At 39.5% G+C, this 26,734-nt stretch overlaps 1 protein-coding gene across 6 annotated transcripts in view; it reads right to left on the bottom strand.

Annotated features, from left to right (window-relative positions):
• CTNNA3 (catenin alpha 3) overlaps positions 1-26,734 on the bottom strand; it is a 556,373-nt gene that overhangs the window by 124,110 nt on the left and 405,529 nt on the right. For all 6 annotated transcript variants that reach the window (XM_064464726.1, XM_064464725.1, XM_064464727.1 and 3 more), the window contains one exon: positions 12,202-12,402. In XM_064464726.1, the coding sequence (XP_064320796.1) occupies positions 12,202-12,402 (201 nt within the window). The remainder of the gene's footprint in view (positions 1-12,201; positions 12,403-26,734) is intronic.

Below are 26,734 nucleotides of genomic sequence, written 5' to 3'. Positions count from 1 at the left end.
ATCCAATCTCCAGACTCACAGATCCCTGTGTTTTTACTACAGCTGAGCTTTTAAAGACTTCCTGTCAAAAGTGTTGAAGCAAGAGCTACCATCTCACTGAGCTAAGAGAGGAGGCCGAGGAAGAACACTTTTTAACAAAGGAATCCAGGATGCAAATTCATAGAATTCTGGGTATAAGAGAAGATGGAAATTATCATATCCTTCTCTTGCTGCAAGCAGCAAAGTAGCCCTCTGGACAGCTGGCTTCCCTGAAGGTGAAGACACATCAGAAAAGAAGTTTTCATCCTTAGGACACTTAACCATTTTGCCCACACTCCTAAAGAAAATAAAGGCAATTGGAGAGTTAGAAGAAAAAAATGGAACACCTTTCTCTTGCAGAGAACAATGCCGCTGTGCGCGAGCACCTTCTTTTACAAAAAAACGCTTAGGTCTGGATGAGGAAGGAGCCCACTTCTATGGACTCCTGCTTGCTATGAGTTTGAGAAGGCTCAGGTTCCCCAAATCTGCCTTGAACCACTCAGCAATATGAGATGAATAAAAGCAGTCAAGAGGGAGCAGTTTCAGCCCACTGAAACAAGTGCCAGAAGGCAAAAAGTTAATTTCCTCAAAGCAGATGACTGCAAAAGCATAATAAGCATCAAAGTATGCATCAAAAGAGAAGCATCTCCAGTTGCTCTGCCAAAATTCCTACACACAGACAGTGCTCCAGGGAAAGTTCATAGAATCATAGAATCGTAGAAAGGCTTAGGTTGGAAGGAACCTTTAGAGTCCATCTAGTCCAGCCCCCCTGCAGTGAGCAGGGACATCTTCAGCTAGATCAGGTTGCTCAGAGCCCCGTCCAACCTGACCTGGAACGTTTCCAGGGATGGGGCATCGACCACCTCCCTGGGAAACCTGTGCCAGCGCTTCACCACCCTCAGAGTAAAAACTGTCTTCCATATATCTAGTCTGAATCTACCCTCCTTTAGTTTAAAACCATTACCCCTTGTCCTGTCACAACAGGCCCTACTAAAAAGTCTGTCCCCATCTTTCCTATAGTCCCCCTTTAAGTACTGAAAGGCCGCAATAAGGTCTCTCCCTGAGCCTTCTCTTCTCCAGGATCAACAACCCCAACTCTCTCAGCCTGTCTTCACAGGAGAGGGGCTCCAGCCCTTGGATCACTTTTGTGGCCTCCTCTGGACCCGCTCCAACAGGTCCATGTCCTTTCTGTGTTGGGGGCTCCAGAGCTGGACACAGCACTGCAGGTGCAGAGCAGAGGGGCAGAATCCCCTCCCTCAACCTGCTGGCCACACTTCTTTTGATGCAGCCCAGGATACGGTTGGCCTTCTGGGCTACATGCGCATTTTATTGGCTCATGTCCAGCTTTTCATCCACCAGTACCCCCAAAACCTTCTCTGCAGGGCTGCTCTCACTCTCTTCATCCACCAGCCTGTACTGATATCAGGGGTTGCACTGACCCAGGTGCAGGACCTTGCACTTTGCCTCATTGAACCTCATGAGGTTCTCACAAGGCCACCCCTCCAGCTTGCCTAGATCTCTCCAGATGACATCCCGTCCTTCCGGCTTGTCAACTGCACCGCTCAGATTGTGCCATCTGCAAACTTGCTGAGGGTGTGCTGGATCCCACTATAACATTGATGAAGATATTAAGCAGTACCACTCCCAATATAGTCCCCCAAGGGACACCACTCATCACCGATCATTATCTGGACATCGAGCCATTTACCACTACCCTGGATGTGACCATCCAGCCAGTTCCCTATCCACCAAACAGTCCATGCATCAAATCCATGTATCTCCAGTTTAGAGAGAAGGATGCTATGGAGGACCATGACAAAGACCAACCCAACCCAAGAACTCGAGAAGTCATCTAGTTCACCACGTGCTTAAAGCTGTATAAGTTGTGCTAAACTTTGTCCAATTGGGCTCTGACCAAAACCTCCCCGGGTAGCCTTTCAACAGCAGTAATGTACATTTGGATAGAACCTGTACATCTTTTTCTGTTATCAAAATTATTTTAACTACATCCACCCCAAGGAGCACAAATATTTTAGAACTTTTTTTGTCTATTTTGCTGGTTTTGCCTGGGGTAGGGTTAAAATTTCTTCATAATACCTAGTATAGGTCTATGTTTTGGATTTGTGCTGGAAACAGTGTTGATAACACAAGTATGTTTTTGTTACTTCTGAGCAGGGCTTACAGAGAGTCTAGACTTTTTCTGCTTCTCACCCCACCGCACCAGTGAGTGGGCTGGGGGTGCACAGGTACACCCACAAGCACTGGGAGGGGGCACAGCCAGGACAGCTGACCCCAACTGACCCAAGGGATATCGCACATCATATGATGTCGTGCTCAGTATATAAAGCTGGAGGAAGAAGGAGAAAGGGGGGCATTTGGAGTGATGGTTTTTGCCTTCCCAAGTAGCCATTACGCATGATAGAGCCCTGCTTTCCTGGAGGTGGCTGAACACCTGCCTGCCCATGGGAAGGAGTGAATGAATTCCTTGGTTTGCTTTGCTTGTGTGCATGGCTTTTGCTTTACCTATTAAAGTGCCTTTATCTCAACCCATGAGTTTTTTCACTTTTACCCTTCTGATTCTCTCCCCCATCCCACAGGGTGGGAGTGAGCAAGCGGCTGCGCGGTGTTTGGTTGCTGGCTGGGGTTATACCATGACAAATACCTAAATAAATAAATAAATAAAAAGTGATTCTTAAAATTGTTTTAAGTGGAATTTGAAGGTAAGTGGAAGCCCAAAAGATCAAGCATAGACACAACAGCGTGAGCAGATGATCAGACACACAATGGCCCCCAGATCAGACAAGACCGACATGAGGAATTAACCTATTCACACAACCTAACAAAGCTGCTTGTATTTTTCTTAATTTTATACTAAAAGATGAAAAGGCAGAGAATATGTTGCTCTCATGTACCAGTTTCTCTACTGAAAACAGCAGGATGGGCTACCATACAAAATAAAGGGGAAAAAAAAGTAGAGCATTGAACTAATTACATTCATACTATTCAGCTTGCTCCCTCCCTTGATTCTTATCCCAGAGGTAAAAAAGCATTCAAAGCAACAAACTGAATGGGCTGTTTGCACTTAGTATACTGACAGCAACTGCATCTTGCAGTACATATTTTGCCCCATAACAGAAACCTTGCCTTAACCAACCAGCTACCAATAACATTAAAAATAACATTCTTCATTATAAACCTGAAACTTCTTAATCAACTAGTGACCAATTAAATTAGCAAGACTTAGGGATGTTAGTGCTAATGCTAGTATTATCAGCAGGGAGTTCTTTAGGTCAAGGAAGTTCTGTACAAAACCTAGAGAAATAGTGAGAATGATTAATTATAATGGGCATTGACTGCTCTGCACGTACAGTCAGGGTGAACTCCAACTGCAGCGGACTGCTGACAGACAAGAAAGTGATCGTCAATTAGATTTCCTGCTACTTTCAATTCTACGTAGAGAGTATGGAAAGGCTGAAAAAGTTCCAGAAGATTTTTTTTTTTCTGTACTTGTGGTTTAGAGTTTACAAAGGCCAAATACAATAATATTTCCTCCCAACCTGCAATGCAGAAAAGAATAACTTTTCTCTGTGACTCAGAATAGCAGGCTTTAATAAAGATTCAAGAACATCAGTTATCAACTCTTAAGTACAACAACTCACAAACAATGGTTAGAAACTGAACAAAACGACATGAATAAAACTAACATCGCCTCTATTAAGATATGATCTCTGAAGGTGTTCTTAGGTACAGGTACTTTCCTTATTTGTCTCACAGAATAATATATAAGAAGACAAATAAAGAAGCTGAGTAAATACAGGATGACTATGTCATTATTTAGACGAAATCTGGAGCACTGCTGAAAATCTTCCTATTAGCTCTCAGGGGGGAAAAAATCAACATAGTTTTAAAAGAACACACTACAGACCAAACAAACACTTTGAAAAATAGAGCACCAATAGGCTTTAAATGCTTATCTGCTTATCTGGAAATCTATCAGATTAAATCATGTAGAGTGATTGCATCCATTTGCAATCTTGCTATGTTTCACCTCCATTTAATACATGATACTTTATATAAGAAACCTGCATTAGCATTCTGGAGAAATTTGTAGATTCAGAATGAGGTCTCTGTAACCCTTTTACACTAAAAATCCTTCTCAAATACTAACACTACACATTTTTAACAGCAAGCAAGCCACTAAGGAAGAGAAGGAACTCTTCTCTGGGAATTTGAGATTACTACTGCTGAGTATGAATGCACACTTTAGAACATTTAATTACCCAGAAAAGATGACTCTCACACGAATGCAGCTGGTGTCTAACATGAGGAAAAAAATCATAAACACGTTGTTTGAAAAGGACTTCCACATATAATTTGGATCAGTCTCCTCCTTAAAAATAAAACAAACACTACATCAGCTAGACAAAACTATGAGTGGCCTAAATCTTGAAAACCTCCAAGAACAGATTTCATGCACCTCTGTTCTAGTGTTGCACTACACTTTTTATAAATCCTCCTGCCCCACCTCCATGTCCTGCCTGAACTTCTCATGCTGCAACTTGTGGCTACTGCCCTTTGTTGCGCTGTCTGTCTCTGCTAAGAGGAGTCTGGCACCACTTTCTCTGTAACCACCTCTCAAGAAGCTGGAGGCTTCTATAGAGTTGCCCCCTGGCCTCCACCTCCCCAGGTTAAACCAACCCTCAATCTCTCCCTCTCCTCACAGGTCACCTGCTCTAGGTCCCTGGCCATCCTGAGTGCACTTAGTTTTCCAGAAATATTTTCCCCAGCATTTCTGAATTTAGCAAGGCCTATTTTGGAAAGTGTACAGTGAGTACCTTCCTCAAATAACTAATTCTCAAACTTTTCCCCACCTTCTTTTTGGCATTCTTCTTATAATTAATACATCATCTTTCTTTAATGTTTGGTGTACTACCATTGAATATTATTTATTTTACCATGAATGCTCCCTCAGAGATCTGCTTCACAGTATTTCTCTCCATCTAGCCTAAAAAAACAAGCATATCAAAAAAAAACCCAAAAGGCTCCAGGAGATCTAAGAACAATAAAAATAGGTCTATATTATTCGTAGCCATCTTCTAGAATAGATCACTAAACACCTCTGACTTCAAACCTAGGCATCAGTTTCAGGAAATTATTTTAAACCTCCCTGAAAACCAAGAATAAAGTTACTGGGAAAACACTAATAGTCTGATACTAGAAATGCTAACTTGCAGCTTCAGTTCAGGAAATAAGTTATGAAATTGCTTCAGATTTAAAAAAAAAAAAAAAAAAACAACAAAAAAAACCACACACAAAACCACCAAACAAACAAACAAAACCCCAAACAAAGAACAAGCTGTTGAAACATCTACAGCTTCTTCCAAATGTTTCCGTTGATTAGGATGGGCGTCAAACTGTTTACTGCCTAACCCAGCTGTCAAGCTCCAAGTACTCCATGAGAGAAGCATGGCTGCTGCTTTATATTGCTTTGGAAGGAGAAGGTTTCTGTAATTAATTTTTTTGTACTATACCCAAAGCACACACCTTCTGATCTGCTGACTAAAGCTGTCTACCTTTTAATTCTTGACAGCAATCATAAAGGAGCACGAGTGATGGATATTCATATATTCCTGCAGGAAGCTCTATGATGAATGCTCTAAAATTGATGGATGTATTACTTACACTTTGTCTGCTACCTACTGAATTATTACTAAATGACTCTAGCTGTCATTGCTTAATAGCACTGGGTAAACTGAAGAGATGGTCTGGTGTTCTCATCAACTGCAATCAAAACAAAGCCCACAGCAGACAAAACTGCCTTCAGAGATGACCTTGTACAGTGCTGACAGTGGTGGGATTCTGGTAGGAAACAGAATCTGGTCCCCAGAAAGTGAGGAGTAGTGCTATTTACAGAAATATTTATTTGGCATATAATGCATCCAATGTCACTTCTCCAAATATTGCCATGAATAGCAGTGTTGAGAGACTTTTTGAGAACTGAGGTGAACGAAATGACCACAAGCATATCATCTATGATTTCAGCAAGACTCAATTTTACTATGTTAACAGATTTATAATCCATACATAAATATACATGCATACTTAAATCCTACTGAATCATGCATATGCTCCCCCAATCAAGATCCGTCGCATCATTTCCAAGTCTAACAGGTCATAGCTACTAAGGAGGGAACCAGGAAGCACTGAAGGCATGTTTGCCAGAAAGGAATCTGGGTGAGACACTATGACAATGTTAAGCAGAGCACACCTTGGAATGTTTAGCTGTATATAGTTGGAAGTATTGGGGAGAGACCATATAATTATATGATTATGATACAACGTGTTTAATTATGAATTTTATTATATAACGTTTTAAAAAGTGTTCCATGCAAAACTGAAAACTGTGGAAGATGCTTTTTGTAAAATCAGGTTAGAAAAGAATAACAAATTATAGTTATGGAGAACTAAGAGTGATCTAAAACTGAAGTCACCGCAATTTCCAGGTCTATGGAAATCTTTAAATACACTGGATTTATGCTGAAGACTTAAAACAAAAAATACCCCCAAATAGATCACCTAGAATAAAGTTGGTCATATTGGTATCCTTTATAGTACAAGAGGAGGTAAGGAGCTTCAACAGCTGATTCATTCTATCTAATCTGAAGATGCATCATAGGAAAAGTCAATGAAGTCTCTGGAGGTGCTTCTCTCTCTCCCCATTCTGGCTTAGATAGCATGCCAAAAGAGGGTAAAGTAAGTACCAAATGTCAGAGTGGGCAGGAGAAAACAGACAGCAAAGGCTTATTATATTTCCTCCCTGGCAGGTGTCTTTTGGGTGAGAGAGTGTGTAACATTCTTGAACTGGAGAAAACAAAAATCCTACTGCAAAAGACTCAGCAGACAAAGGAAACTGTCAGTCGTTTTGCATAAGCTGCTGTGACAAGCCTACAAACTGTATTTGAAAAAGGCAAGTGAAGCATCTAGGAAAATTCAAAGTCATTAGCTTGTGCACATAAGCATGCAAAACATGGAGGTACACGGAAAGTTAAATAAAAAGCAAAAGATGGAAGGAAGCTCATATCAGATAACACTAATACCTTTTATTGATAAATTACCTTTTCCCAGAGAAAAGCAATGCAGTAGATTTAACCCACCCTGCAGAATCATTTAATAATAATAATTAATTTCCATACAGGAAAGCTCTGTTTCAGGTGGAGTAGATCAGTATTAGCATGGCGGCTATACAACTGATCACACTGAAAGGGCTACGAAGTGAGAGGAAACTCTGGAAGGTGGCCAAAATAACAATCTTGGGACCAAGAAATAAACAAGTAAATGAACTCATCAGTGACACTGTCATACAGTATGATGTTAAAGCATGCTGCCAATACAGAAGACAGAATACAGAATGACTTTTAGGACAAAATCATAGGAAAGGACTTCAAGAAAAGGTAGCTGAAACTTGTTAAGGTTTTAAAGAAAATCACCGTACGCAAACCCTGTCTCTCCAGAACTAGTCTAAAAGTTTAATGTCTTTGGCCCACTGGGGCCAAGTGGTTTTAATCCAGTGGAGGCAGAAGAATTGTTCACATTGACACAATAACAAAATGTACAAACTGACCAGATATAAATGCTAGAAATTTTATTAAAATCCTTAATTAGAAGTAATAGGCTTACACAGCTCTCAAGAAGGTAATGGGTCCACAAATCGCCCTTGGTATCCACCTGCTATGTCAAAGAACTGTAATGTACTACTGAACACAAAGCTCCTTGAGCCTCATGGATAAGTCATGGGGACTGTTTGGATATAAGGTTTTTCCCTCACTCTGTAATGTCTAAAAACTTGTACTTACCCAGATGATGACTCACTCAATAAAAAACTCCTTTTATGTACTTGGCCCTTCAATCCCCAATTACAAGTAGCATTGCTGGTATCACATCAGAAGAGCAATAGTCTCTCTATCTGTTAAATACCAGTCAATTCAATTACTACTACATAGTTTATGGGTGGAAATATCACATGAGTAATATTTTTAATGACTTTCAGCAAGTCTTACACAATTTAGGCATATGGCTATTTGTAAAAAATCTGACTTACATCCTTCTTATACTGAGAATGTATTTGGAACTCACAGTTATGGACAAAGGTTTACAAACATTTTCTGAGGCAGGGAAAAATTTTCAAATCTTTGTTAAATTTTACATATGTCGTTCCCATTCTGTCTCGGAGATTAAACTTTCTTAATCCATACTTCAGGAGTGAGAACAGTATTGTGTGTTATAACAGTATCTGTCTCAGAACAATACCTACAGCTGACCTTTAATTTGAGAACAGGTGAATTTGTTTTTCATTCCAAATACAACTTCATTACTATTCCTAAACTTAAACTTAAGTTGTGAATTACAAGGTATTTGTGAATTACAAGGTATTTCATAATTCTCTTTGTAAGAAGCTGTGGACAATGTTTTGCTCTAAACCCATCAGCACTACTGGAATAAAAAAAGTGGACTCAAAACTCCAGTGATTCAGAGAAAGATACCTCCACTAATCCTTAAGACAGTTAAAATACTTATCTTTGTTTCTACCGTATTCCTTGTTTTTTACAAGCTCCTTAGATCTAAATAACTAGAGGATTTATATATGTGTATACATGCATATATATGTATATAGTATATCATTATACTTTGACATGAAAGCAAAACTGTAGTCAAAAATTACAATAAATACAGGTTTTTTAATATATCAACAGGTATAGGCCATAATATAAACTGCCTACTTTTAACTGTTCCAGATTCTGGCAGGCAGTAAAGTAAGAAAATAGACTTTGATACTTACAAATACAGTACAAGGTTACTCTTCCAGTTCTGAAGCGGAAATACCTTAGGTTTTTATAAACAGTGTTTCTAAAGCTTTCAACTTGCTTTCATGCAATATTACACAAACGCTATCAAAATGCAAGGATCTGCGTATTTCCATCTAACCCACAGTGCCAGACATCAGGAATGACAGAGAGGTACCAGTATTAATATTTTCACAGTCTCAACCATACCAGAATACAGCCTGAACCTCTACCGCCTTTGTACTTGTAAAATCAAGGTAGGAAATGCAGTTTAAACAATCGCCTGCTCAGAGATAACAGACCACATGACTGAACACTCTTTTCTCCAATGTTCTGTAAAGTTTTCATACAGACCCTAGGACACGCGCTTCCAGGCATGATTCTCAATGCAGACTTCCAGTCAGCTAGAGCAGGGCGTGGGCTGGAATGCTTTGCAATCTCTCTTTCCGACCATACCTCAGGCCTTTCTCACTGAAACCTGAGAACAAGAGGGGACGGAGAACGTCCCTATCTCATTGGGATGTAGAACAAGGACCAAGTCTCACTCAGAGACTTCCCAGGAGCTGGAAAGCGTTCCTGCACACCACAATTAGCTGTAGCCTCATGAACTTACTCAGCATCACATGGGAACTCTGTACAGACAGTGGCAGTCGAAATGAACTATCCTCCCTATCAGGTCATATATTACCTTCCTGCAGTCTTCTGCTTCATTACTTTTCAAATTGATCCTATGGACACCAGCCTCCTCTAATATGTGACCCTGGCATATGTCTAGGTCCAGTGACCTGAATTAAGCAGCTCTTTTTTAACATAACTGTCTATGACCACATAATCATAATGTCATAGTGCATACACACACAGTGCAAATCAAGGCTGCAAAGACAACTTTAGCTTCAGTATTACTTAACTTCTAAGAGCTCAACTCCACAATGTAAACAGTGCTCTTACAGGGCCCTGTCATTAGTTTGCTAGGGGTTTTTCTTCTTGTTGGGGGAAAGAAAAGGGGCAAAATGGAGGACTGGTATAACATAAGCCTGAGGAAGCAGACACTCCATTGTATGGTGCTGTAGAGCTCCTTTCACCTGTCAACAACTTGTATCTAAACACGACCATACAACTTGAGCTAAGAAATTAAGCACCAGTTTGTAACACCCATTGCATGGCAGTATTACATTATTGTTGAATAGCTCACTTTACCATCTCAGATATGTCTCATGTCTTTCAGCTGAAGAAACGGATTCAGTGATCTTATGCTCTTTTCTTGAATGTATCGTAATGCAGAGAATTTAACCTTTTTTCTTATAAATTAACTCAACATATGCACTACAATTTAACCTCAGTCTTTGCTTTAACAGCAGTAAATGTATCTATTCCTCTTTACGCACAACTTCTCTGTCCTGTTACCTCCAATCTGCATCCTTTCCATTTCTGTCTCCTGTTCTCTTTTATTTATTTCTCTGCAATTTCCATGCACAATATGATTCTATTATTACTCTATAACCCTATTTTCACTAACTCTATACTCTGCCTGCAAAGATTTCTCTTTGGTAGTACACTACTTTTTCACTGGGCATAAAGGATGCACTTCACTGCCCTAGGTTACTCATGTAAGCCAACTCAGGAACTAATCCCAGTATACATATGCAGTTCTCTCCTAGTGAAGTGTCACCTTGCAATCAGCTAGCTCCTGAAAGACCCAACAGTGATGGAATGCTTTGGGTTACACCCGAGGGCTGAAGCCTACCTGCATTTTCCCTGTAAGCTGAAACAGTTAAACAAACAAAAAAGAAAATTATCAAGCAACCAGAAAGCCTTGCATGATTGGATGTCTGTTCACTGCAGATCATATAAATATAGGTGAGAATGAAAAGTATGTATTTCTGTTTTCCACTCGTATTAACTAACATAAAGATAGTGGATTCTTAGGTTTGAAGTACTGCAAAGACACTAGAGCAGATGACACCATGCTTGATGTCCCTTAACACAGGCAAACATTCCAACAAAAGCCAGTTTTACGTCTTCCTGTCTTTTGTAGATACACGGATTTAGGTACATTATATATTACTGTCAAAGCAAGGCAAAAGAACAGAAATCAGTGTCAGGTCCTAATGTGTTTAAACACTACCAGCTTCAAGCAAGAAGGGCTCAGCTTTTACATGGGAATCAAAACTATACTTTCCTATAATTGCTACTTCCCTTGGTATTTGTCATCGTACTTTCAGAAGTTCTGAAAAAAAAAATGTCATATTGGAAATTCTCAGATTTTCCCATCAAAATGTCAGAAAAGAAGATAAAAATGGGCAAGTCTCTTTCAAACCCTTCTCACTATTTTGTCCCTTTTGCCACTTCATTGCAATGTCAGTTCAATCTTGTTTCACATGAAGACAGTTCTGTCCTGGACCTATTTGAACTGATTAAAAAAGAGCTCAAACAAAATTCCTGTCTTTTCTTGCAGTAAAATAAAGTAAATGTCAGTCAAATATAAGATACTAGAAATGTATTTAGACTGACAGAGCTACGATTTAGACCTCTGAGTTCATGAAGCCAAATCCTATATTCCAGAGATGTACAGACTTGCCAGAAAACTTCTTAGTGGCAATTTTTTAACTGCCCAACTATTAGACTTGCTATCACTGAAAACATGGAACTCCTGGGAGCTCCAGAGATTATTTTTTGTTTTATTTATTAAGTATACATTATGAAAGGCCAGAGACTCCTTTATATGAACAACTGTTTACACAAACAACACAAATCATTTACTAAATAGTGCAGTTACACCCCTGCTGCCAGTACAGGGATATTCCAGTATAAGATACCCTCTTTTTCAACATAATGAAAAAGGAAATGGACACCACTAACCGCTTTAGAAAGTTCCAAATTTGCATAGCAAAACTGAAGATACTTGGGAATATTTAACCACTGCTCAACAGTCCTTCAAGTGGTAAATACACATAAATCATGAACCTGCTTCTCTGAGTTTGCCCTTCATCTGCTTAGAACAGATGAGGTGAGGCCAGAAGAACAAACTGGAAAGCTGCTGCCTCATCAGTTAAGTCCCCAAACATTGTCATTTACATGCATTTAAAAACTCTGGTAAAAGTCTTCTGTAACTTGAAAAAAACTTACATAAATGATGTAATTCAAATAAAATTTTAAAAATTAGTTTTAAACTCCATGTTATCACTGTAACTGGACAGCATGCTGAAAGGAGATGAGAGAGCTTACATCGCATCATTAGTGCATTAGATCAGAAAATCACAGGATTCGCTTTAACTGTGGCATATAAAGGAAAAGTTTATACCACTAAAAAAACCTGAGAACATAGCTTAGAAATCAGACTTACCATTCTTGGTCAAATACTGAACATTCTTCAACACTCCTTCAGTGTAAGCCCCTGGCTCATAATTGTCCATCTCACCCGAAACAATATGAGCTACTCTTGAAGCACGCCCTCGGATTGCACCTGCTGCACGATCTAAATTGTCGGCATTTTGCTCTCTCAGTGCAATGATACACTTGTTTACATCCTCAAGAATATGGCTTTCTGCAAATAAAAAAACATTCCTTTTAAGAGAGCACATCTTAAACAGTCGGATATATTTTAGACATGGAGTTGATTGCATTTTTTTCTTCCGTGTTGAAATGCATCGTCCAACAGAGGCTTGGATAAAAAACTTACAACATGAAATCTGCACTGAACTGTCCTTGTAATCCTTAAAATAATTTATTGATTTCTAGAATTCAATATGAGCAACAGCAACAATAAAATATTGAGTCAGAAAGTGTCAGAAAAAAAGGAAAACCACAAAATCGTACATACGTAGTGAACATACGTACATACATAGTGAACATTTGCAGAATAAAGATAATTTGAAGGGACTAAAGCTGCTACTTATTGTAGAAAACTTCCAAAGCCACTGTGACAACAGGTTCCATTATGAGATTCATCTCTGTCGACAAACAATTGCCCCAACAACTAAACTACCTATTTTTACATCAACTTATTAGGATGCTCATGCTACATCAAATAATTCTGCAAATATAAAGAGCAGTATTTTTGCCTGTTACTAAAATTACAGTATTACTTAATAAATTACTGCAATATGCATCATTATTACAAAATGTACAGTGATGCCCTATTTTCATACAATCCACATTTCTTCTTATAGTAATATATCTACTGTATTACTATGTGCATTATTGGTTTATATATTATTGGTGACATTTAAATATGTGCAAATATGTATCTATATACACATACATGCAGTATCACTTATCAATATATAATACAATTACGCGGCACTGGCTTTCCTGCTACGGTTGTTTTCATTGTGCCCTCTTGCCATACAATACTCGTCCCCTTCAGCCATCTCGGTCATCTCCTAATGACAGGATATGTCCTTTCTAACATCATGCTTTCATTCCTACCATATTTTTTTTCTTTATTAGAATTTCCCTCTTTAGAATTCATCATCACCTCATAGATTCAAAGCCACGTTGAGGAAATGACGATATTCTCGTTTTCTTCACTTTTTCTACAGTGTGGCAACTGGTTTACTGTCAACACTAGTTAAATGATTTGCCATGTATCCAAAGCCTACCCATTTTTACTTTATTGTTTAGAACATATACACATTATAGCCACCTTCTGCCTGTCCAAATACACATACACTCAAAATTTTACATTTCTGGCACAAAACAACACGACATTTGGGAACAGGCGGGAAAATGTCATTGATCTATGTGAAACACATAATGACACAGAACCACCGTTAGTTAAAACACCTCTCAGACACCAGTTCCTGGATGACAGATTGAATGGGTTAAAGATGATACTCCTAGTAAAAAGCTTTAACAAAAAAAAAAAAAAAAAAAAAGGTGTAAAATCATTCCATTACTAAAGGGCTGAAAGGTGCAATAAAACAGGACTCTTTTTCTATATATCTACCATAGTAATTACTATGTTCTGAATACAGACAATATTTAACATTCACAGGGCTTCTTCAATATTTGATAAAGTAAGATAAACACCTGGGAGCTGAAGAAGTGTGTGTTATATGGTTAACCAAAGAGGTACCCAGTGGTGTCTTTGCTAAGCATGGGAGTTGAAATAAGCTGGCTCTGTCTTCCTTACAGATGAAACATGTTTATAGCTGGCAGTCACCTCCAATGCAGGTAGAACTGCAAAGTCACTTTTGCCGTTTCCTCTTCGACAGACTGTTTTTTTTTAAAGGGAGGCAGAGACAAATTCAGCTGCTTGACACACTTCCACACTAAAAGGCACCAAACACTCAGTACAGAAGAGACGCTTATCTTGTACCTTTCTTTGCTATTTCACTCAGCTCTATGTGATTTAATGAGCTGGCTGAAGGGAGTTTGATGTCAATTTGTGTTTAAGACAGCCAGAAAAGCGAAATTATTATAACACACACAAATAGAACATGAGCACGGCACATCAGCATTTCCAAGTCACCTGTGCATACCACTAACAGTTAAAAAGCCTGAAAGATTTGGCTAGAGGAAAGCACAAGAAAAAAAGCAGTTGCTTAAAGACTGATGGAAGCAACTGCTGGGTTGACAGGGTCAGAAATGAAAATGTAGACAAATGCAGAAGGGTGCCAGGCAAAGAAGAATTATTTAATTCTTCTTACTAATTATTGCCCTTCTGTCTTTCTGAACTTCCATTCTCTCAACATTTTTCAAATGGCAATAGTAAAGCTGTATTTGTGCTTAACAAACTGTTTTCTGATACTCAAATATATAGTAATGGAAAAAAGAACATCAGCAGGAAGGAGGATGAAGACAAAGGAGAAAATACTGGTACTACAATAAGACTGGTCATAAACCCAATGGGTAACAGACCTGAGTAAGGACTCAGATCAAGCTAGAAGACAGTATCAGTAACGTCAAGATTTAGAGAGAACAGGTATATGGTACGGTAGGATTCCCATATGTAGCACCAATAGCGAAGGGCAGATTCTATTTTTTCAGGCAAACTTATGTAAATATAAAATTTTACACAGATACACAGAATCGTACAGGTTGGAAAAGACCTTTAAGATCATAGACTCCAACCACTAGTCTAACACTGCCAACTCCACCACTAAACCATGTCCCTAAGCATCACATATACACATCTTTCATAAACACCTCCAGGGACGGTGACTCTCTGGGCAGCCTGGTCCAACCACTGACAACCCTTTCAGTGAAGTAATTTTTCCTAATGGCCAATCTAAACCTCTCCTGGTGCAAGTTGAGGCCATTTCCTCTCGTCCTATCACTAGTAACTTTGGAGAAGAGACCGACACCCACTTCACTACAACCTCCTTTGTGGTAGCTGTAGAGAGCAGTAAGGTCTCCCCTCAGCCTCCTCTTCTCCAGGCTAAACACCCCCAGCTCCCTCAGCTGCTCCTCATCAGACCTGTGCTCTAGACCCTTCACCAGCTTCATTGCCCTTTTTCATTACTTATGGTATAGAAGGTAACACCACAAAATATAATTTATAAAATAATACATTTAGGGTTTTAAAGCTTAAACACATCATAAAAGTTTCCGTTTTAGTTTTGTGATTGAATTTCCTTTCCGACACATACCTAAATTCTGCTGTGTCTCAGAAAATGTAACACAAGAACATTAAACACAGATGTGAAGGTAACAGATTTGCTGTATCTTCAAAAGTACCATTGTAAAACTTCTCTTGCACTAAGCCATGAAATAACTCAGAGCTTACATGTTTCTTGTTAACTCACATGACTGCCATTCACTATGTCAGTATTAAATTAGATTTTATGTTACAAAACAAACTGGACAGCCATAGTAATTCAGACAGACAAAACACACCATTAGGTAATACTGAATTACTTAACTGCATCTGGCATGAGCATCTTGGGATTCTGCCTATGCAAAAAATTATAAGCTTTGGTTCAGTTTGTCAAACTGTTACACCACAGAACGCCGCTGTGAATATGGAATATCCGTATCCTTTCAGGTACATGTCACCAATCTCCAAGGTCAGCAGAAAAATAGAAAAGTTTAATAGCGGTGACTTTGTTAGCACTGTTTGTTCAGTCCATGCATATTCTTTAACTATGCCCGTGGACTATCACCCGCACAGAAGTAGGGCAATGAGAGGACTGGCAACTATTTCAATTCCACCTATGCCAAACAACACATGAACTGTGAAAGAAAGAGGCGAATTACATGATGAACAAAGACGTTTGAGGAACTATCCTGTGCTGTACAGGTTAATATCTCCTCTTCCTTTTTTCAAGCATATCTCCCTGTGTGCTTTCCACAGTGGGAGGCTTCCAAACAAACAAGTTTGTAATTTTGCGCAAGGCTGAAAAAGGCTGAAGCACTGAAGGAAGGAGAGGGCTGACATGCACAGAATGCAGGAGGAGAGGACTAACAAAACCCTACTTCCGCTGCCATAGTTATGGCTAAAATGAAGTAGTGTAGGTCACCATTGCTTTAGGTTTAATATTGTCCAAGTGTTAACAGAAATAATTACAGAAGTGGGTAGCACAACCTTCATTTTAAGGGCCTTTGTGTGAAGAATACACTGCCTTTTACCTGTTCAGCAATAACAACTAAAGGGCTTAGTCCTGTGTAAATAGAAAGGCAGGGCTCTTCTGATATCTACCAAGTGAAATCTCCATGATGGAAAAACATAGTTAACTGCTTACCTTATGTGATATGAATCTCAAGTAAATAAATTTAAAACAATTGCATGTGGCCTAATGGAAACACTGTATGAACGGAAGACATGATGGAAAAACTGCAGTTTCCAAACCCCACTAAGAGATGTCAAAACCAACACGTTCACAGAAAAAGAAAAAGCAAACTTGAGGCCAGATGCTCAACAGAAATACAATTAGACCTGTATGTTGTAGCCTCAGATCCCAAGTACCTGCTTCCTTCCAAACTGGTAAGACTACTTTTAAGTCATTTTAGATTGTAACTATTAAAGCCCATAATAATATCAGGGAATATAAATTAGAGTGTGACACATCCTTTCAGTTACTGTGTTTGAAGGAAGACAAAGATGGACGCAGAATTTAACTGTATATTGACCATCCACCTTGTACTAGCAAAGATGTGCAACATCATTTCTTGCTACATCTGTATGTTCTCAGCTGACCCCTTATATGTCACATCTTGACAAATGCCATACTTGTGTCAAAAACTCACAAGCTCTTGTCAGTGTGACAGAATGCACAGACAATACGTGCACTCAGTGAGCATAAATGACCTTGTCCTCACACACTGGTATTATACAGCGGTATAGTTTCTGGTTTCTGAATATCCATAGCCAACAAACACACAGTCTCTCACTATGTTCTGAAGCTCTTCCCAGATGAGGTACTTCACAATCAATAAAACATTGCTTAACTTAATTTTCCCAAGGCACAAACAAGCTTCTATATTTGCCTTAGCACATCTAATGGAAAAGGAAAGAAATCAGCACCGTTCACAGTGCAGCTGAGATTGCTTTAACCTGTATCTTTCTTACACATGCTTCCTACTCCCATACAAAATGCATTAGATCAACTTTTGATTTTCATCCAAGCATCCTACTTTCCAAAGCAGAAAAGGAAGATTAGGATGAAGTACCATCTCTTTGTCATGAGTCAGAGTGTCTAGTGTAAGAGTTAATTGTAACACTGGATTGATAGATGTTTAAAGGAAATGTCAGATTGCCACCGTCACCACAGCAATTATCACGAGTGATGCACTGTACCTTCTGATCTTCCTTTGGGATCTTGGTGTTAGTTGTAGTGGCCAAAAATCGTATCTCAGCTGAGCTAACCACTGGATAATAAACCTGTCTTTGACAAAGCCATGACCCAGACTGTCTCTGGAACAAAATCAATAGCTGACTCTTTGCACATCGTCTGAAGAAAAAGACAGGTGATGCCCTTCTCCACTTGGCACTGGTAAGGCCTCAGTTTAAGCACTTTTTATTAAAGTTTATTCTATCAATGCAAGAAAAGTTTGGATCAAATGGAGACATTACAGAAAAACATAATTATTAGGTATTTAAGAAATATAGTATATGAAGCATTAGAAAACTCAATTTGTTTGGACTCCTGAAGACAAGATGGAAAACAGAACATACCTTCCGTACTTTCCTGCAAGCCCTAAACCATAAAATTAAATGGAGAAATGTATGCAGTGATAGTTTAGCCTGACCAAAATTATTTATATCTTTTACTATCTCTTGGCCGGATAAAATGGGAAGCAAAGAAACTTCATCCATTCAGACCACTCCTATTCCCTGGACAAGGTACCTTACAGTGCTGCTCAGAAAAGGATTCCAAGTTCTCCGATAATGGCACTACCTAGTATGGCAAAAACACACTCCCGCAGACTCATAATGCTTTGGTGAACCCCAAAAGATATTTGAAAGAAAATAATTATTAATAATATCCACACTTAGATTTAGCAACTTCTCCTGCCAAAGTTAAGGGAGTAAGACCAGTAAGTGGAAAGTGCAAGTCCCGGTATACAATTCCCTGTTATCACTCACTGTATTCAGACAAAAAAAGAAGTTGCATTTAATTCCCACCTTTTTCCTACATACTGAAATTCAGAGACTACTCAAGGCTGTATCTCCATGAGCAATCTTATAGATTTTCTTGGCACTTGGGTCTCTTTTAATGTAATATCTACAATCTACAAGCAAGACAGTGCCTTAGTCACTATTCAAAAAAGAAATCACTGGTAATCAATGTTCTAAGTCCCTGGCAACTTCAGTAGAAGAATTTTTAAATTAATAAAGAAGTGGAGAAAAAGACTTACTCAGAACAAGGAAAAATATATGCATTGTTCTTTGATTGTATTAACAAAATATATTTTATCTGCCAAAACTAAGAAACTAGATGATAATTTCTAATGTAATTTGTTGCTAATACAGCCAACAAATACTGTTATTCTCTCTTGGACCAACAGTGGTACTGAGAGGCAGGGTTCACAATGGTCTGGTATTTACTCAAATGCATGCATGGTGCTTCCAAAACACTCAGTTTTTAGACACATTCAGCTATAATATAAAATGCACATAAATGCCTGTTGTTATGTCCACCCTAAAAAAAAGGCAAGGAGGAGGATCCAGAAAGCTACAGGCTAAGGCTTCACCTCAGTTCCTGGAAAAATTATGGAACAAGACCTCACGGCAGGCATCTCCAGGCACATGAAGGACAGGAAGATGATGTTTCCAAATCAAGCATGCCCAGACTGATCCTTTCAATGATGAAGGACTGGCTCTGTAGATGAGTGGAGTGCACTGGTTATTGCTTATTTCAAGAACAGTCTCCCACAGCCTCCTTACAGAAAAGCTAGCGTGAGGGCAGCTGGGTGGGTGAACAAGGTGGATAAAGCAGCGGTCAGACATCAGGCTCACAGAGGCGTGGTCAAAGTCAAACCAGAGGCCGGTTAGGACAGCTGCTCTTCAGGAAGAGTCCATGCTGAGGCTGATACTCTAACTTCTTCATTAAACTCTTGGGCAATGACAAAGAATGCATCCTCAGCAAGTCTGGTGGAGACATGGGCTTGGAAGACTGGCTGGCTGGTACTCTGGGGAACAGGGCTGCCAATCAGAGCAACCTTGACAAGCTGGACAAACGCACCAACAGGCAATTGGTCAGAAGTTGAAGCAAAGGAAACTTAGGACTTGATGTAATGGGGGAAAGAAATTCTTCATTATGAGCATGGTGTAACACTTGAACAAACTGCCTGCAAAGACAATGAACTGACGCAGAGAAACGTGTGCAAATGTTTGTTTTCAGGTGCTAGATAAAATAAATTATTATTACTATTAAACAACACTGAGAAAGTCTGCCACAACTACAATCTCTTCCTGAAATGGGAATTGTGATGCCAAGAGAGAGAGAATTTGGAAAGCGCATACATGAAAAGCCTCCTGAGTTAATAGGTATGCCTCATGTTAATGTGTACTAGGCTGCAAAGAAAATTTTTCCTGAAGAACAGCATGCCTATAAGTGTGCTAGAGACCTCCAGGGAAGAGTGAGCTAACTTGGGGAAAGGCAGAATCTAAGACTGCCCTGTATCATGGGACATATGCACAAAAATATGGTGGCTACCTCAAACAGTGAACTGGAGCCTGCACAACAAAAGCCTCAAGACAACAGGGGAATAGGGATGCAAAATGAAGATGAATGTGGGCAGAGAGAAGAAGGGATGGCATAAAGGCACGCCCCTAGGCAAGTAACTGAAAGCTCTTCAGGATCTATCACTATCTGTGCAAGTCCCCATGGATTACTTTTGAAGGAAAAGGGAAGCGACACTTTGAATTGTCTAATTAATTTCTTGTTTATGTTCTCAGAAACTTCAACCTGTAACCTCAAACATTAACTTCTGTTTTGTTCACAGACAATACTAACTGAAGTGTATATTTCTTTCAGATTTTACCTTAGGGTGAAAAAAGGATTGACTGAGCTGGCAGCCTCCCCTTAAGGTTCATTTTCATTCACATATTCACAAATGATTCCAAGATGTTAGCTTTTAAACTCAAGAAAGCTGAAAAGGAAAAACAAGCCACCAACCCCCCCCCAACTCCCCCACCACATCACCACCAAAAATAATGTCTGAAAATAAGAAAGTTTCTTGAAGTGAGGGTCTATTAATTAAAGAGTTGGCAGCCCAAAACGATCCGTTTAATTGGCTAATGAAGGTTTCAGATTACAGAAAATTTCTCTCCCTGCATGAGTGAGAACCTTATAGCAATATTAATCCTTTCCAGAGTTATATTTCTTTCCCTCATTCATTTTAACATGATTAAAATAAGATCTGGTAGGTTTGAGATGCTAACTGCTTGTGCTTCAATCCTTGCCCTCAATTTCTTGGGCACAACATTCAGCCTACAGACAGGTTCCTGGATTGTCAGCTTCCCCATTCAGCATCCAGATATATTCCAGGATCTTGGGGAAATTCAGGAAGCACAGTCTTAAATTCTCGGCATGTTTAAGTCTCTCTTCTTTCCTAGAGCTTTACATGAACAAGGCTCTGAGATCTCTGGAAATGAGCAAGTACACTGTAAAAGCACACAGACCATCCTGATGTCTAGATAAGGATGTGGAGAGAGGAAAAGCAGAGAAAAGCAGACCAGAAGGATAGACACCTGGATGGGCAAGAGATAAAACGAAGCCACAAATAGCAGACACACGAGCATACCCAGCTGTGTAGGGTTCACTTCTCTATCTCTATCTACATGCTCCAGTTGTCTACTGGGCTCTAAGAGCAAGGAAACACTTTCCTTCAGAAACACGCACAGGTGACGTGCGCTCATGCATTTGGCCTAGTCATCTTAAACACACCCTTGTTACATCAGCTGAGAGAAATTATGTTTTAGGGACAACCCACTTTATCCTCTATGTACACGTGCAAATGTGTTCAACTGGCTTTGGCCTTAGAGGTGACCATTTCTCTCTCTGGGCTATAAAAATCTGAGAATGCTTAGCTCTGTTTTTATTCTAAAAATTACAGGAGATGGTTCATATTCCCATTACCCATGACAATGTACAGGGCAACAAAGAATTTTTATGTGTCAGTACTCTGTACTATGATACTGACTTTGTACAACAAGAAGGAAAAAATAATGAATTGGAAATGGTAGCAGGACACGAAAGAGGAAACAATGAGGGTGAAGAAATACAGCATTCTTGTTTAATCCCTGGAAATCACCATAAGCACAAATCATGTCTGCAGTATGCCCCCCCTTCCCAACTGCTGCTAACTTCCAGAATGTACATAGCAAGTTTTACTCAGACTAACAATGTCTAAGCTGTGAACCTAGATAACTATAATAATTCTCTCCTAAAGGAGCACTCTTCCCCCAAGTAGCTGTTGTAGTTTAGCCCCAGCCCACAACTCAGCCCTACCCGGCTGCTCGCTCACTCCCCCACCGGTGGGATGAGGGAGAAAATCAGAAGGGGAAAAGGGAGAAAGCTCGTGGGTTGAGATAAGAGCAGTTTAATAATTAAAATAATAATAAAAACAGCATCAATAATAACGCAATGAAAAGGAAAACAATGAGAGAGACACAAAACCCGGGACGGGGGGAAGGGGGAATGAACAACCAGAACAAACTGCACGTGAGCAGCCGCTCACCCCCCGCCGACCCGACCCCACCAGTCCCCAGCCACAACCACCCCACTGCACACCAACTGCCCCAGTTAATGTACTGGTCATGGCATCACATGGTACAGAATGAACATCCCATTGGCCAGTCGGGGTCAGCTGTCTTGGCTGTGGCCCCGCCCCTCCCGGCCTCCTGCCCACCTGGCAGAGCATGGGAAGCTGGAACAGTCCCTGGCTACTAGAGGCACTACTTAGCCATGCTGAGCCAGTACTTAACAGCAACTAAAGCATCGCTGTGCCATTGGCACTTTACCAGATACAGTGAAGAGAATTAACTCTATCCCAGCCAAAACCAGCACACTGACATACAGTAAAATTTTTCAAAGAGTGTGATTTACCTTCCCAACAAACAAATTCAAGCAGCTTCTTGATGTACAAGGGAATAAAGTCCTTCAACTTCAATTTGGCCATGGTAACTCCTGAGAGTTAACACTGACTAGAAGGCCATTTGGCCTAGACTAGGCAGTACTGGACGAGAAGACCTTTTTATGTCTCAACTACCGCAGACAGACTGATACTTCGACATTATGTTTTTTATATCAGAATTCTTGTGGTACATGTACAACTCTTACATCTGATCACAAATGAGGGGACTGGCAAATGCCCCCCCTTCCTCTTCCACAGCAACTGGTACTTCACTGGACCTGCATTATACACTCAGTGTTGCTAAACTTCTCCAAAAAGTGCCTCCACTATTTAAATACATTTACACCTAATACAGAAATTGCTTCCAGACAGGTCCAAGACGACATGAGTTAATTAGCAGGCATCCCTCATCTCATATACCACTTTACAGAAATTTCAGTTTTAGTGAACGCAGCTTGCGAGAAGAACATCGCCAAGTAACTTTAACTCTGCATTAATAGGTTAACTGACACCAGTCTTTCACTGAGGTGTGAGGCTGGTGAATGATAGATAACAGTCAAAATGAAACATGTGAGGATCTGAAGGAAGCGGGTGGAGGAAAAAAAAAACCAAACCCCTCACTTCAAGGATAATGAGGTTCACCCAAATAATGAACAGTTACTCAGAGAGGCTGTAAAATCTCTGTTCTTACTCTGAATTCACTGTGGGCCCAGCTGTGAGCAGTACGATGGACTAGACCTTGAGGTCCCTTCCGACCAGAATGATTTTATGACTCTGTGACATAGAGGGAAAAAATGGTAAGAACTACCACCCAAAAAAAGAATGGGCTACGGCTGACATATCCAGGCTCCACAAATTACTGAAATACGTCTTCCCTGCATCAGCAAGTCCTTTTACAGATTTGGTAATAAAATTCTTCAGAACATTTGCCACCAACTGTCAGCCTTAACTTCAACTTTTCTTCTCAGTTGGTCATCTTAGACGTAATTACTTTTTACTCTTCCCTTTAGCTGCTGGATAATGGAGAATTGCTTGCAAAATCATGTCATATTTTCCTTAGTGTGTGGCATCCAGTTCATAAAATACACAGGAAAACCATTTTCTTTATACTCAGTCTGGGTGTGTTCCCTTCATTTACACAGCAGTTCCCAACAAAAGCACTTATTATTGTTCTCCTCAGAACATACCCTCTCAAAAACATACAGGAGACAGTTTCCCCTTCTGTCACCTTTGTAAACCTCAGGTAAAAATTCTTGGAGTCTTCTTTCTCCAGTAGATAAACTACAAAAGGGGAGAGACTTTTCTTTGGAATTTTTATGTTTTTGTTTCTCCATTCCCATCAGCTTTTCAGCAGTCTACTAGAACTGTCTGGGGGAGAATCCTTAACTACAAAACAGGATTCTCCTTCAGTGTATGAGCAGAAGACTGTGTGTCATACACAAAATGCTCCACAAGCCTTTGTTTGGTCTTTTGTGCCCCACTTGCCCCTTTGAAGGCAGAGTTGCTTACACAGCTGATGAAGTAAAGCAGATAGAAGCTAAAAAAAAAAAAAAAAAAAAAAAAGACTTGTCTTCTCAGTGCTATGAAAGTAGAGATTCAATTTTCCATATCATTTGTTCTGCCAAAAGAGAAGAGCTGAAGTCTGCAGTTTTATTGCCTTAGGTGAAATATGAGTTGGCCCTAAACAGGGCATAAATAAATCTGTTTTCTGCCCTTCTATGGCTGGGAAATCGAAAATTTATTGTTGCTTTCTAAATTCTGCATTCAAAATCCAAATCTAGCTAAAATATTATCTAACTTCATGAAAATATCTCTTAAAAACTCAGAAAGGCCTTGATAAACCATAAATCCTTAGGTCTAAATGGTAAAAGCAATGTTTTCTGAATAACGGATTATCTAAAGGAATTAGTTTATGCCAGGAATTACACAGAGCTTTTCACTGAGCTCCAGTCTTATCTCACTGAAAATGAAAGTCCTTTGAACAGTGGAATAACTAGATAGATTACAGGGAAACAGTTCACAGTACATATCTTAAAAATCAATGCATAGCTGATATCCTAGTTAATAATTTCAGGGCAGATGCTATAGAATGAAGAGCTGGCATTCTTCCTAGTTTGGACCAAAGAGCATAAAAGAAATTTGCAATTACTAGGGAATACTCAATGTCTGTCTTTGGATCAGCTGGAGGATTTGGTCAATTTATCACCTTCAAAACACTTCATTTCCTGGGGGGGTGGTGGAAATTAACAAACATGAAAATTTATCATCTATTCCCTTCTGCTAGATTAGTGGTGTATAATTGGAGACCTTTTGCATTACCTGTTTTACAATGTGTGCAACAAAGCAGACCGTATTATGTTAAATGGTAGCTATTTCATTTATGTCTATAAAATATTATCAAAAGATAATAGCCATCTGTCACTCTTAGATAATTGTTCAGGTGAAAACACTGTGTTTATGATAATATTCTCTTGTAACAGCTTTGTATCTGCTATACTGAACATCTGATGAACACCCAGTACTTCTGTTTAACACAATAGCCAACCCACAGATAGGGCAAATGTTAACAGATGGAAAACATTAATTGACAAGAGATAATTTGGGGTAGGAAACTCCAAAGTCTCCCTACAAAAATAATAAATTCTAAGCTGTAATAAATTTTTCAATTTTCCTGGTAGAAGCATTACTTCATCTACAAATTACATTGTTTACTGTTGAAAATAGTAACCTCTCCAAGTATCAAACTTGCAGAAAGAGAAGTTGGCTTTTCATTAGATCAGTGTTTCCGCTGAAGTGTAAGTTGGTATCATTTTTGCCGCAGGGGTGGGGGAGAAATGTTGTTTTGGGCATTTTTGGGTTTTAGAGGGGTTAAGGTTTGTTTTTGTTTTTGTTTTTAAGGTTTTTTTACACCACCATGCACTGCATTTCTGGGACCAAATTTAAAGTATCTGCTAAACTTATTGGCAATAGAAGTCTGGACACATAAGTCAGAGTTTGTACAACCCATTAATTCAATGAGGCACATTCCTTGATTTTGCACTCACCACGCCACCCCCTGCCACGAGCTAAGGATTCCCAGATTTGTAGCAAACAGGCACATGTCCTGTCCAGCTGCTGGAGGTTCAGAAGGGTAGGCTGCCTTCTTATCATCCAGAAAACCTCATTAGTATCCCACCGCTTGTTATCAAGTTCACAAGGGGGGACCTTAAGGGAACACATCACATTCAACAAACAGCTTTTGCTCATCTTGTGCAAGTATGTATATCTGTTTCCTCAAGTTTCATTTTTAAAGAAAATATGGGTTTGACATGCTGCACACTAGCCTGGTTGGCTAACTTGCAGTAGCAAAAGCACATCCCAGAATATTCAGAAGCACAACACAACTGGAACCTGCTCTCCCAGATGCAGATTTCGTATCATATCCTAGAAACAGAAAGCCTGACATTCTGCACCACAGTAGCATCGTCACTTTAAACAATTAGTGCCACTGATCAAAAATCTTCCCTTATCATTTGGCTGTGCTTATTTAGATACCATTTTTCAGAACACTTGTGTATGTTTCCAGTAGGCCTCATTACAAAAAGCAAGCAAATCAATTCCTGCAAAGCTGCACAAAACCATTAAAAGCTGCAGCTGGAAAGCTATTACCAACCAAGCTGTTAGGAAATAAACACACAAAAAATTAATCCCAATCTGCATCAAACCCATGCATCTTAGACCATGCTCCAAAGGCTGCCAAATGTGAACTCAGCCAGATCAAATACAAAGTGAATTCCAAATACATCAGCCTTCAGAACTCTGGAACAGGATGCCAGTAGTTTGCAAACCTTGTGATGAGAAACAAATCTTGCAGATAACTAGATCTCAGCAACAACTTACTGAAATTCAGTAAAAAGTGAGCAAGATTTCTATATGAAGTTTCAGTTTGTGGATGCAAACTTTGAATAATCAAAATGAGTAAGACCACTGCTGAACTACACCACCTAGCTCCTTAGTCCTGCCTATTCACTGACTTCACACATCTCAATTCTCTTATCCTCTACAGCTCTGCAAGCAGTTCACCACTAACCTTAGTAACAGGTAGATAAAATCTTGACTTAGAAAATGCTAGTTTGAAAGAGTAGGTTTTGATGGGAGCACTTGCCAAAATGGTTTCCCAAAATCAGCATGTGATACCTAAACATATTTGGTGGCTAGGATATGGCATACCTAAACAAGCAGGCCCTAAGAATGCATCAAGTATCTAAGAAGTGTAACACCATTATAATGTTTGCCCTTGAGTCTAAGAAATCAGTGTTAGCAGAGTAATTTGCATTTAGATCAGTGTATCAGGGACTGTCTGCTACTTTGGG

The sequence above is a fragment of the Phalacrocorax carbo genome, chromosome 13, assembly GCF_963921805.1.
Source record: "Phalacrocorax carbo chromosome 13, bPhaCar2.1, whole genome shotgun sequence".
In the NCBI taxonomy this organism is placed as follows: domain Eukaryota; kingdom Metazoa; phylum Chordata; class Aves; order Suliformes; family Phalacrocoracidae; genus Phalacrocorax; species Phalacrocorax carbo.
This window is presented reverse-complemented; position numbering and strand designations above follow the sequence as displayed.